This window comes from Lithobates pipiens, unplaced genomic scaffold (assembly GCF_037356315.1).
Source record: "Lithobates pipiens isolate NorthernLeopardFrog02 unplaced genomic scaffold, aLitPip1_a1.2 Scaffold_22, whole genome shotgun sequence".
Lineage (NCBI taxonomy): Eukaryota > Metazoa > Chordata > Amphibia > Anura > Ranidae > Lithobates > Lithobates pipiens.
In genome coordinates, this window is record NW_027507784.1 from 311352226 (window position 1) to 311365856 (window position 13631).

Below are 13631 nucleotides of genomic sequence, written 5' to 3' on the forward strand. Positions count from 1 at the left end.
ACCCCCTTACCATTTCAAACAGGGGGGGGCCGGGATCTGGGGGTCCCCTTGTTAAAGGGGGCTTCCAGATTCTGATAAGCCCCCCGCCCGCAGACCCTCACAACCAACGGCCAGGGTTGTGAGGATGAGGCCCTTGTCCTTATCAACATGGGGACAAGGTGCTTTGAGGGGTCACAGACCCCCAAAGCATCCTCCCAATGTTGAGGGTATGTGGCCTGGTACGGTTCAGGAGGGAGGGGGGCCGCTCTCTCGTCCCCCCCTCTTTTCCTGTGGCCTGCCAGGTTGCGTGCTCGGATAAAGGGTCTGATATGGATTTTTAGGGGGACCCCCACGTCAATCTTTTTTTAAAATTTGATGCGGGGTTCCCCTTAATATCCATATCAGACCTGAAGGGTCTGGTTATGGATATTTAGGGGGACCCCTACGTCAATTTTTTTTTAAAATTTGACACGGGGTTCCCCTTAATATCCATGTCAGACCTGAAGAGCCTGGTAATTGAATTTAGGGGAACCCCCACGCTTTTTTTTTTTTTTTTTATCAATGAATGAATGAATTGTCGGCTAATGCAGAGAACACTCATTGAGTGTTCTCTGTATTACGGGACCCGACAATTTAGCCGCAAGTGATTTTAAAAGACTTTTTTTCCTGCACAAATGACACTTTGTGCAGGGACAGTTCTAAGCAGCAGAAACATGCGCCCCTTCACAGGCATACTATAGATACCCCCCAGCTACGAAATTTAAAGGCATATTACACTTTTATTGTTTCACTTTAATCATTATTAAAATAACTGCTCCCGAAAAAACGGCCGTTTTTAAAACTTTTTTTTGCATTGATCCATGTCCCCTGGGGCAGGACCCGGGTCCCCAAACACTTTTTAGGACAGTAACCTGCATATTACCCTTTAAAATGAGCACTTTAGATTTTTCCCATAGACTTGTATAGGGTGTTCCGGCTTTTCGAATTTGCTGCGAACAGCCCAAATTGTTCGCTGTTCGCTGAACAGGCCAACAGGCAATGTTCGAGTAGAACATGAGTCCGACTCGAACTCGAAGCTCATCCCTACCCAGGGCCATTTTTAATATTGATTGGACCCTGGGCAAAAATGTTCTTGCCCCCCCCCTATACAATTTATCTCTCCGCCTGCTCTGAGACATACAATAAATAGCAGATAGACTTAAAAATCAGTTTACTGTATCAGATCAGGCAGCCATTGCGATTGGTTACAGCATATCATTAATGCTTACTGACAGGTTGCTAGAGGTCACAGCGGGAAATGTGGGGGGGGGGGGGATGCCACTTAAGGACCGAGCCTGTTTTTGAAAAACATTTTTTTCCCCTAGAAAATTGCTTAGAACCCCAAAACATTATAATTTATTTTCTAACACCCTAGAGAATAAAATGGCGGTCATTGCAATGCTTTCTGTCACACCGTATTTGCGCAGCGGTCTTACAAGAACACTTTTTTTTGGAAAAAATTCACTTTTTTTTTAATTAAAAAATAAGACAACAGTAAAATTAGCCCAATTTTTTTTTTTATTACGAAAGATAATGTTACGTCGAGTGAATTGATACCCAACATGTCACGCTTCAAAATTGCGGCCGGTCTTGGAATGGCGACAAACTTTTACCCTTAAAAATCTCCATAGGCGATGTTTAAAAAATTCTACAGGTTGCACGTTTTGAGTTACAGGGGAGATCTGGAGCTAGAATTATTGCTCTCGCTCTACTGATCGCGGCGATACCTCACATGTGTGGTTTGAACTCCGTTTTCATATGCGGGCGCTACTCACGTGTGCGTTCACTTCTGCATATGTTTTTTATTACCAATGATAACATTGGTAATAAAATAATAAAAACCTTAAATATATTTTTTTGATTTTCAATTTATTTTCTATTTTATATATATATATATATATATATATGGTTTTTATTCATTATTTTTTTAAATTTTTATTATTTATTATTATTCAGGTTGCTCTACAATAGAAATGTAAATAAATGAGGTATAAAATAATAAATAAAAATGTTAAACATAATATTTTTTATTTTCTATTATATTTATGGTTTGTATAAAAAAATGTATATATATATATATATATATATAATATATACCTAGAGAGAGGGAGAGATATAGATATAAATATATATATAAAATATATATTATTTTATTTTTATAAGAGGGAAAAAAAATTATATATATATATATCTGTAACTCAAAACGTAAAAAACCCAAAAAGGAGACTGTGTATCACAGTATTATCTCAATGTTCAAGGTCGGCTATTGACTACTTTTACGCTAGCACACACACTTACTAGTCAGCCCGATTGGAATCATCACTGATCAGCAGGGGGAAGGTATAGAGTCTTAAGCCACCATGCTAATGCTGAAATTAGCACTAGCAACGGACACCCTAATGGACTTGGCACTGGGTGGACAAGAACTCATGGACATACGCAAGCCAACAGACTCCGCCTCTTGGAGGGCAGCGATTAAAGCCACGTGCCACCACTCCTGGCAAGTAAATAACAGTTCTCTATTCATCTTGAGGCTGAATTCTCAGTTACGTCATCAGCTCAGCACTGTCATCTACAGGCAATACGGAGAATTACATCTCTACTACTCCTATGGACAAGCTGTCGCTGTCTCGGCCGATTCACAGGCGACAGTATGTGTAGGAGAAGAGTTTACCGGGTGTAAACTGGGAGTATGTCCAGGAGAAGAGTGCGGAGCATGAGAGGAGTTCAGAGGGCGGCAGTTTAACAGTAAAATGACGAATGCGGGTGTATACATCAGAAAGACAAGTTGTGAGAAAAAACACAATGACAAAGCAGAGCAGCTCCCATACAATACACAGGAATAGTGTATTTGGAGTGTTGCCATTAGTGACCAGCAGTGCCCAGACAAGGTCACCAGGGCAGGACTTAGGGCCGCTTCACACTGCGGGCGATGCGAGGCGACACCGACTTGCCTCGCCGCGACCTCAGCGGCAACTTGCAAATGACTTCTGTATAGAAGTCAATGCAAGTCGCCCCGAGGTCGCCCAAAAGTAGTACAGGAACCTTTTTTCTGAGTCGGAGCGACTCGAGTCGCTCCTCTCAGGACGGTTCCATAGTACAGAACGGGGGCGACTTGTCAGATCGCGGCAAGGCAAGTCGTGTCGCCTCGCATCGCCCGCAGTGTGAACCGGCTCTTAGGGTGGTGGGGGCCCCTGGGCTTGATTCACTTTTCGGGCCCTACCTTGTGTACATTACCGCATTTATCGGCGTATAACCCCAAGTTTGGGAGGGAATTTTAAGGAAAGAAACTTTTAGGAGGGAAGTTTAAGGGGGACGTACTAAAAGGAATGACAGAATGGAATGCCCATAGACTTTAACAGGGAGATGGAATGCCCATAGAGAATAATGGAACAAAGTGGAATGCCCATAGAGAATAATGGAACAAAGTGGAATGCCCATAGAGAATAATGGAAAAAAAAAATCAGTTTGTGACAGACTCTTTTGACATATAAATGTTTTTTTTTTTTTTTAAAGACCTACTTTTAAATATCAGTGGCCATGTTTAATATTGAGATTCGATGGGATTAATGTTGTTTTTTATGGCATAACAAAGGTAAATGACAGAGTGGAATGCCCATAGAGTATAATGGGAAGTCAAATATAAACTAATTTGCAGGCAAATCTGAGTGACATGGCAATTTATCCTTTACCACAGCTGTTCCTCATGTAGAGTAGCAGATTGTAAGATTGAGATTATTTGGGATTACAGCTGTTTTATATTGAATTACAAACATATGACAGGGTGGAATGCCCATAGAGTATAATGGGAAGCAAGGTGTGACCTGGAGTCAGAACCATTGGTCATATCAGATCAATCTTTAGCAGACATATTCTCTATGTCCAGTGGTGATGTCCAAAATTCAAATTAAATGGGATTATTATTGGTTTCTATGGAATGACAGATAAATAATAAAAAGGAATGCCCATAGAGTATCATGGGGAGCAAGATGTGACCTGGAGTCAAAACCATTGGTCATATCAGATCATTCTTTAGCAGACATACTCTCTATGTTTGTTAGTGATGTACAAAATTCACATTAAGTGAATTTTTAAACGATTTACTTCCCATTATATTCTATGGGCATTCCACTCTGTCATATGTCTTGTCATTCCATATAAAACAAAAATAATCCCATTTAATTTCAAATTTGGACATCACTGCTGCAAATAGAGGGTATGTCTGCTAAAGAATGATCTGATATGACCAATGGTTTTGACTCCAGGTCACATCTTGCTTCCCATTATTCTCTATGGGCATTCCACCCTGTGATATGTATGCCATTCCATAGAAACCAATAATAATCCCACTTAATGTGAATTTTGGACATCACCACTGGACATAGAGGGTATGTCTGCTAAAGATTGATGTGATATGACCAATGGTTTTGACTCCAGGTCACATCTTGCTCCCCATGATACTCTATGGGCATTCCTTTTTATTATTAATCTGTCATTCCATAGAAAAAAATAATAATCCCACTTAATCTGAATTTTGGACATCACCACTGGACATAGAGAGTATGTCTGCTAAAGATTGATCTGATATGACCAATGGTTTTGACTCCAGGTCACATCTTGCTTCCCATTATACTCTATGGGCATTTCTTTATATTTTTTATCTGTCATTCCATAGAAAATAATCTCAACCTTACAATCTGCTACTCTACTTGAGGAACAGCTGTGGTAAAGGATAAATTGCTATGTCACTCAGATTTGCCTGAAAATGAGTTTAGATTTTATTTCCCATTATACTCTATGGGCATTCCATTCGGTCATATGTCTTGTCATTCCATATAAAACAATAATAATCCCGTTTAATTTGAAATTTGGACATCACTGCTGGACATAGAGGGTATGTCTGCTAAAGATTGATCTGATATGACCAATGGTTCTGACTCCAGGTCACACCTTGCTTCCCATTATACTCTATGGGCATTCCACTCTGTCATATGTATGTCCAGGGGTGTAACTATAGGGGGTGCAGCAGTCGCGACCGCAACCGGGCCCTTTGATGCAGGGGGCCCATGCAGCCCCCTCTACATATGGACGGCAGCAGCATAGGCAGCTAGCACACACTATTACATACCCCCTCCATATCCCCGTGGGGACAGGGACCCCTTCTCATCTGGGGGCAGTAACTTCATCTGCCCTGGAGAAAAGGACCTCATCTCTTCTGGGGACGGGGACCCAATCCTGCCTAGGGACAGTCCCCCAATGGGGCACCTAAAAATGTAAAAAAATAAATAAATAAAAACTGCTGATACCAGTGGTGGAACTACAGGGTTCACAAAGGTCATACCTGTGACCACGCCCTGGAGTTCCACCGTCGGACTCGGAGGGAAGGGCCCTGGCTGGGGTTCAGGGGGGCCCTTCATGGTTTCTTGCATCGGGGCCCTGAAGGTTCTAGTTACGCCACTGGCTGAGGGTGCTGTCCAGGGATGTGTCATGGTACCCGGCCCAACACTTACACGCTAGCCAAACCTTTGTTACAGCGTATGAGAGACCCTTTTGTATCTGCTTGATTGCACGCTGAATAGATAATTGCTGGGACTCAGCGGAGTAAAAATCATAATGTAGCGAAGGACGTCTGGTATTTTCCACTTCTGATGGCAACATTTGAGCTGTCCTAGCTGTCCTGAGCAATTTGCCTCAACAGTTGTGTGTTAGGGCCCCAATAAATCCCCCCTTGGCTTGTTTGATTCTTATTCTGTGACTGGAAAGGTTAAAGGACGTGGAAATAAGCTGAACCCTGCTGTGTATGTCTGTTACAAAATGGCAAATCATAAACAAGACCTCTCTTGGGTGATTTTTCTCCCCCAGCATTGTTTAGACATGTTTGTTAACTTGTATTCAATGTTTTGGTGTCAGGTTTTATTTTGTTGATATGTGAGTTTTTGTAAACCAGATTTAGCATGAAGCCTTGTCATGTGGATAACATTGATGAGCACGTTTCTGGTAAGTAACTTTAGATCATCAGCTACAGTACATGTAACTGAGGCTTAAAGTGGAGCTCCACCTAAAAGTGGAAGCTCCGCTTGTCCTTCCCCCCTTTGCTGCTACATTTGCCACCTTTTGGGGAGGGAGGGGGCAACGGGTACCTGGTTTTGACAGGTACCCACTCATCACATCTGGCTTACTTCCTAGGCGAAGTGAGCCAGAAGTTTGCGCCCGCCCCCCCCCCCCCCCCCAACCCCACACCCCCTTCATACTATGCCTTGCATAAAATACTTGTTTTTAAGGTGCACTGTGTTCAAGCAGACCTTCCATGGGTGACATCACTGTACCTCCTGACAGAGCTGGGAGCTCCAAGTTCCATGAGAATGTGCTCCAGCCCATTGCAGGAATGCATTGTCATAATATTTCAAGCTCCCAGATCTGCTGGGAGGCACGGTGATATCACCTGTGCCTCCCAGAAGCTTGGAGGTCTGGGTTGAAGTAAATCATTTTTGGGGTGAACAACTTGTTCACAAATACCTCTTTAAAGTCATGACCAGGGTATTCTAAAGGTCCCTTTCTTTTACCTGTTAACCATTCCACTCCAACCTCCACCCCTTTTAACCCCATAAAGTATGAGACCACACCTTGCTTTGGAGTAAAATGGCCATAACAGCCTTTATTACAATACTCAAACACTCCAATGAAAATATATATATATATCCATATATAAATAACCAAACTACATACATATAACCATATACATGTAACCATAACACACATCTGGTAATGAATAGCATATAGCTAACATGCCCGGTCTGGTGATCTCTGAGGGTGACCCATAACTTTACCAACCAAACAACTCACTGCGGTACCCACTTCCAACTTTTCCAGGCCTCCAGCTGTGACCGCTCGGAGACAACCTCCGACAGTGATAACCATAACGGTATTTCATCCAACGTTCAGGAATACACCGGAGGGACCCATACTAGCAATGGGCCCCCCCACCCCTTATCAGATGATCTCTGATTTACCGCCAACCGTCAAAGACCACCAGACACACACCGCCAGCGTCATGACATCCGATCAACGCCACCTGAAAAAGAAGAACAGAAACAACACCGGCATACCCCAACAACCTAAACATAGGGAGGGAGGGTGGGAAAAACTGCCTCCTCTCTCTGTCCTCTCCTTCGAACTGACCTTTGCTCCGCCCCCTCCACCTTTTATAGGGCTCCTCCCCCATCCCTCACACTTCCACCGGCTCCTCCCCCACAGCCTATTCTAACTGTGGCTTAACCCCCTAGCTCCCTTAAGCATCCCTGTCATGCCCGGCCCTCCATTACTTCCCTTCTAGTCCATCCACTGCGGGCCTCCCTTTTGCGTTAGGGAGGTGCAAGGGGCTGGCACCGAGGCGAAGCTTGAAGCTTGTGAGCCCCGATGCAAAAGTTGTCCTGGGCCCCCCCACACTACTTCCAACCTGCGTGCAGCTACATCCACCGCACGCCAAGATACTCAAAGTGGCTTAAGAGTTTTGAGTTCCCAGAGTTCCTCTTTACAGCAGAGGACAGGGATCACCGCTGGAGAATTAGAGGACAGGTACCCCTGGCAAGTCACTTGGCAGAGCTTCTTTCCCATCCCAGCACTGTATACAGCTCCCCCCCCACCCCACACTACACAGGGCTGAAATCACATTGCTTTACACACAGTCTCCCAGTCTTCACAGGGTGTATCTGGCTTTTATGTTGCCCTTCTGACCTGTGAAATTCTCTGTTCGGAAAGGCAGTGTAGTTGCAGTGGCCCCCTGGAGCTAGGGGCGGGGTTTGCGATTGTGACCCCTGCAACCCCTTATGCTACACCCATGCTGGTCCTTCTGTTTGCCATGGAAGGTCCAGTTTAAAGCGGCCCATTCATTATGAATAGACTGGCAGTGCACTTTGACGCACAAGAAAATCAGCAATTTTTTTTTCTTAATGCAGTGTATGACATATGTATTGTGGTTCATTATATGTGACTTTTGCAGTGCTTTGGGGTCACTGGGACAGAAAGTGAGGGGGAATATCCCCAATAAGTACAGAGACAGCGATAAAAACCTGACAGCCATTCTGGCTCTTAGACCCCTTTCACACCGAGGGCGTTTTGGAGGCGCTATAGCGTTAGAAATAGCGCCTGCAATCCACCCTCAAACTGCTGCTCCTTTGTCTGCAGTGTGAAAGCCCGGAGCGGTGCGCTGGCAGGACGTGTACTGGCAGGACGTCAGGAAAAGTCCTGCCAGCAGCTTCTTTGGAGTGGTGAAGGAGCGGTGTGTTTACCGCCCCTCCACAACTGCTCCCCATTGAAATTTATGGGGCAGTGCTGTATTGCCGTCGGAAAAACGCCGCTATTGCGGCATATTGCGGGTGGTTTTAACCCTTTCTCAGCCGCTAGCGGGGGGTAAAAGCACCCGCTAGCGGCTAAAATGCGCTGCAAATCCGACGGTAAAACGGCGCTAAAAATAGTGGCGTTTTACCGCCGACGCTATAGGCTCGGCGGTGTGAAAGGGGTCTTACTCACTCTATAAAAAAAAAAAAGGCTAAAATTATTCCTTCACAGCCCCAGTTCACCCTACCTATTATAATAATCCTATATTTCTCTATGTTTTCCTTGGTAAATGGGTGAGACACAGAAATGACATGCAGGATCCACCCTGCTGTGCATTAGTTTAGTTATTCCTCTCTTAGCCGTATTACATGCAGTCATATATCATCAAATCAACTTTTAACAACTGCAAAAGAACTTTGAATCTATGTAAAACGCCGGCGCTTCTCCTAATGAAACTTAATAATATAATGGCACTAAATACATTCGTAGCAATGCTGCGGCTTTTAACAGGGGAATTTTTATGTTATGGAATAATTCGGCATGTCATGTGAAAACTTCTCATGCAAGTACAAATTACAAGACGGTTACAGGAAATCCAGACACTAAAGGAAGCCATCACCAACGAGGCTTAGTCAGCTTGTCCAATTTAATGATTAGGCAAAATGAGAAGAAAAAAAAAAGAAAAGGGGGGTCAGTCTAGTATTTCATTCGGCTAACGTCCACTTTTGTGCATTGCGGTATATAATGGTTTCCATAAAATCCTAACAGCGCATTGTATGGATTTACTGGGTGCCGAGGAGCAAAACTTGCTGCTTAATTGCCATTCAGAAAGAAAAAAAATGTGTACTCTAACTAGTGGCTTTTAAGACCATGAAATCTAATTTACTAACTACATCTGTGTTTTATTTGTGTACAACATTCCATTTTTTATTTTTCAGAGCATAATGGGCATTGTAATTGGGAAAACAGATGTCAAAGGATTTCCAGACCGAAAAAGTTAAGCCGCCTTTATTATTTCTTGAGCTCTCGGAGACCTGCGTGTCAGTCAGAATTTTCTTTCCCTTGCTTTTTTTCTTTATGCCGGAGGAATTAAAGCCGTGCAAATAATTAATTTTAATTCATGCGAACAAATTACTTAATTCTTTGGAGAAAATCTGTCATATTTACCTCCACCGCCTTTGCATTGGCATTATTGTTGACATAAGTTACTGTAGCATGATCCTAGTTTGTAAAGAAGGGTTTATATTTGCTAGTGTGAATTGTTGTGATGAAATAGAAAAGTATTGTGGGCCCTCTAGAAGGACAGCTGACAGCTAATACACAAAGAGGCATTCCAAGACTTAAAGCGGAGTTCCGCTGAAATTACTTTTTTTTTTAAAGTTAGCAGCTACAAATACTGCAGCTGCTGACTTTTAAAATATGGACACTTACCTGTCCAGGGGCCTGCGATGTCCTCACCCAAAGCCGATCCATCCCTCGGCTCTCGGGTGGAGGCGCCGCCATCTTCGGTAAGGGAATCAGGAAGTGAAGCCTAATCTTCACAGCCTGGTTCCCTACTGCGCATGCGTGAGTCGTGCTGCGCGTCCTCACTGGTCCCCGCTGTCTTCTGGGACCTGTGTGCCTCCCAGAAGACAGCGGGGGGATGGAGGAGGGCCCAGACATGGCATAGATCACTGTGAAGCCTGCGGTGATCTATGCCCGGAAGTGGGAGCAAATACCTGTATTATACAGATATATGCTCCCCCTCCCCCTGAAAGGTGCCAAATTTGACACCAGGGGGGAGGAATCCGAAAAGCGGAAGTTCTATTTTTGGGTGGAACTCTTTAAAGTGGACCTGAACTCAAATGTTGGCTTAAAGCGGACCTGCAGACATTTTTTCAACTTTCCATCTATTAAATCTTCTGCCCTTGTTGTTTTAACTTTGGATAGTACTTTTTTTTTCTGACAGTAAATACCTTATACAGCCCACTTCTTGTTTCTTGTCTGGTAAAAAAACCTAGGCATATGGCATCATGCACAGCAAGAGAGAGAGAGAGTTTGCCAGGAAGGGAGGGGGGAGTGAGTCAAAAGAGGGCCAATGAGAGTTGCAGAGCTAGAGGTGTGCCTTTGTGTCTCTGTGTAAATCCAGAAAGTGAACAGGCAGCAGCTTCAGCTGCCCACAGTTAAAATGGATGCAGCCAGACTCAGTGGAGGGAGATTTCTGCAGCATATTTGGCAAGTATAGAATCACAGTATATATAAAATAATATGCAGTGGTTGGAAGGAAGCTTCAGAATGGCAAAGATGTTTTTATTATAAATTATGTGAGCAGACTGCAGTTCCTCTTAAAAGTGGTTATAAACCCTTACACATACTGTACATAGTGAAGTGACTGGCCTCGGGTTATACACAGAGATGAAACAAATCTTCCTACAAAAGTTGTACCTGTTTATCTAAAGTCTTCTCTTCTCTACATCTACTCAAAGTGCAGAATTTATAAGCTTGTCTGAGAGTTGATAAAAAAGGGGGCGGAGAGCTGAAGTTACACTCTGCAGAGGCCAGTAAGGAGAGGTCTGAGATCTGATTGGAGGAAAGGGGCACCCCCCCCCCCTTTACACAGCACACAGGAACAGAGCTGAAGCTGACAATCACAGGCTCTGTGTTTGAGGTCCCTCCCCGTCACCATTTTTCTCTTGGTGTCAGGAAAACTTGCTGATAGCAGAGGAACAAAGAAACATACAGAAATGATGCTTAGTGCTCTGGCTTGAGACAAGTACCCACTATTGAGGGATATGCTTCGTTCATATCTGAGGTTTACAGCAATCTTAAAGCCTAAAGTTGGCCATACATGAACATTTGTACAAAAATTCTTAGTATTTCCAATGACTTGACAAATGTTTTTCGAAAGTAATTTTGTTTGCTTTAAAAATTACATTTTGGAATGAAAGTCATTTCCTAAACGAAAAAACACATTTACTTTTCGAAATTTGTCAGAGAAAAAATAGTCCATCCTGTTTTTTTCTAATTTTCTCATCACTATAGTCGAAAACAAACACTGATTAGATCCAACTAACCTTTAGAAAATGTAATGAAACACTTCAAAAATAAATCTACTAGTGTATGATCACTTTCAATTTAGTTAATTTTTTAAGCAGCTCAGGGTATAGTACTCTGCCCCCCCCCCATACCCCCGCAGTTGTAATCTTCTGATGCTGCAGGGGTCAACCACCTCAGTACCGCCATATGAATAATATATATATATATATATATATATATATATATATATATATATATATATATGGCCTCGTATTGAGGTGGTTATACCGGTATCATGGTTAAGGCTATGACCATGATCCCGGTATCGTTTTTATCAACAGCAGACTCCCTACACAGTTATACAGACATGCACTCACTTTTTCAGCTGGTGGAAGGGGTCCCCCCCACCCCTCCTACTGCCACCTTTCCTGGGCAATGACGTTGTTCCTCCCACTGGTGACACCAGAAACCGAAAGTGATGAGGATTTGGTCACTTCCGGTTTTGTTTTGTGTGTTTGCAAGCCACTACCAGCTTGTACAACAGCTGATCCAACCAAAGTATGTGAGAAATGTCAGAATTGCCCTGGTTAATATGACTGGTTGGACCTGTTTTAGCCCTTGTACACACGGTCAGAGAATCCGTCGGAATGAGTCCTATCGGACCATGTTGTCGGATAATCCGACTGTGTGTGGTATGCATCGGACTGATTCCGTCGGAATATCCGTCGGACCCAATTTTCCAACTTGCCGGAAATATTTCCCGACCAACTGGGCCGGTCGGACATACTCCGATCATGTGTAGAGAATTTTGATCGGACCAAGTGCCACGCATGCTCAGATCAAATTCCTACATCAAAGCTATTGGCTACTAGCCTGAATGTAGTCCCACCGTAACGAAATTACGTCATCACGTTCTGAAAGATCAGATTTTTCGTCAACTTTGTCCGACCGTGTGTATGCAACAGTTTCGGACAAGATCCGATGGGCAAAATCGACGGATTTGGTTGTGGAAATCTCCGACCGTGTGTACAGGGGCTTAGGCATTCAAGAAAAGTGCACTATGCCCACCATTTCTGAACCCCTCTTCCTTGCACAGAAGCTATAGCTTCCATCATTGAAAAGTGATCTATGAATGGAGAAGGCAAACCCTTTATTCATCTGCCAGTCCTCCATACAGCTGCGGAGGTATGGGGGGGTGGGGGGAGGAATTTGGATTGCAATTAGGAGACCAGCCAGCAGCACACGGAACACTTCACATTGAATGTAAGTATTGTCCCTTGTGCTGATTTATGGTTCTTTCACATGGACTTTCTGCCCGGCGGACCCGGTTTTGCTCAGCGGGCGATCACTCCGCTAATCCCTGCCAAGCAGGCGGATGTCAGGTCCATTTCCGCTCACTGTGCTGAGATGGACCTGTTAGAGCCCCGCTCTCCTCTATGGGAGATCGGATGAAAATGGGACCGACTGTCCGTTTTCACCCGATCTGATCCACCAGGGTTTCCATCCATCTGGATTTCACAGACAGGAGAATGGAGTATCCGATCAGGTCCGCCTGAAAAACTGATAGGCAGACCTGATGAGAGTGCCTGTGTCAAAGGGGCCCAAAAAAGGCTAAAAAGCTGAATTTTGCCCAACTGATTAAAATCAACTTTTTACAGTCCTACTCTTCCCTCCCCCTCCCATATAGTAAAGCCTCATACACATGCTTAGATTTTCGGACAACGAACATCCGTTTTTTGTGGCATGCTCATTTCATGTAGAAAGTGAAGAGGTTATTTACCATGCGAAAATTTTCGGACGAGAGACTACAAAGTCAGAAGTGACATAATGGGGTTTATTTACAAAAGGCAAATCCACTTTGCACTACAAGTGCACTTGGAAGTGCAGTCACTGTAGATCAGTGGGGTAGATCTGAAATGAGGGGAAACTGTTTTTTATTTTCCTTGCATGTCCCCCTCGGATCTACAGTGACTGCACTTCCAAGTGCCCTTTCAGTGCAATTTCAAGTGCACTTTTCACTTGTAGTTTTCACTTGTAGTGCAAAGTGGATTTTCCTTTAGTAAATACCCCCCCCCCCCGGGTTCTGAGCATGCGTAGTCTTGTTCTTTTGATTTTCTTTGCATGAAAACCGTACTAATTAAATGAAAATCGGACATTGAGTTCACATCCGACAAAAATGTTATAGTCCACTAGTGATGGCCGAACGGTTCGCCCGGCGGTCGTTTCGCGGCGAATTTCCGACTTTCGCCGTCCGCGGGTTC

At 43.8% G+C, this 13631-nt stretch overlaps 1 protein-coding gene across 2 annotated transcripts in view; it reads left to right on the plus strand.

Moving 5' to 3' along the window:
* The window catches only part of MEIOB (meiosis specific with OB-fold), a 97673-nt gene that overhangs the window by 32903 nt on the left and 51139 nt on the right, over positions 1–13631 (plus strand). For both annotated transcript variants that reach the window (XM_077449390.1, XM_077449389.1), the window contains exon 2: positions 9294–9351. In XM_077449390.1, coding sequence (XP_077305516.1) covers positions 9294–9351 — 58 coding nt within the window. The remainder of the gene's footprint in view (positions 1–9293; positions 9352–13631) is intronic.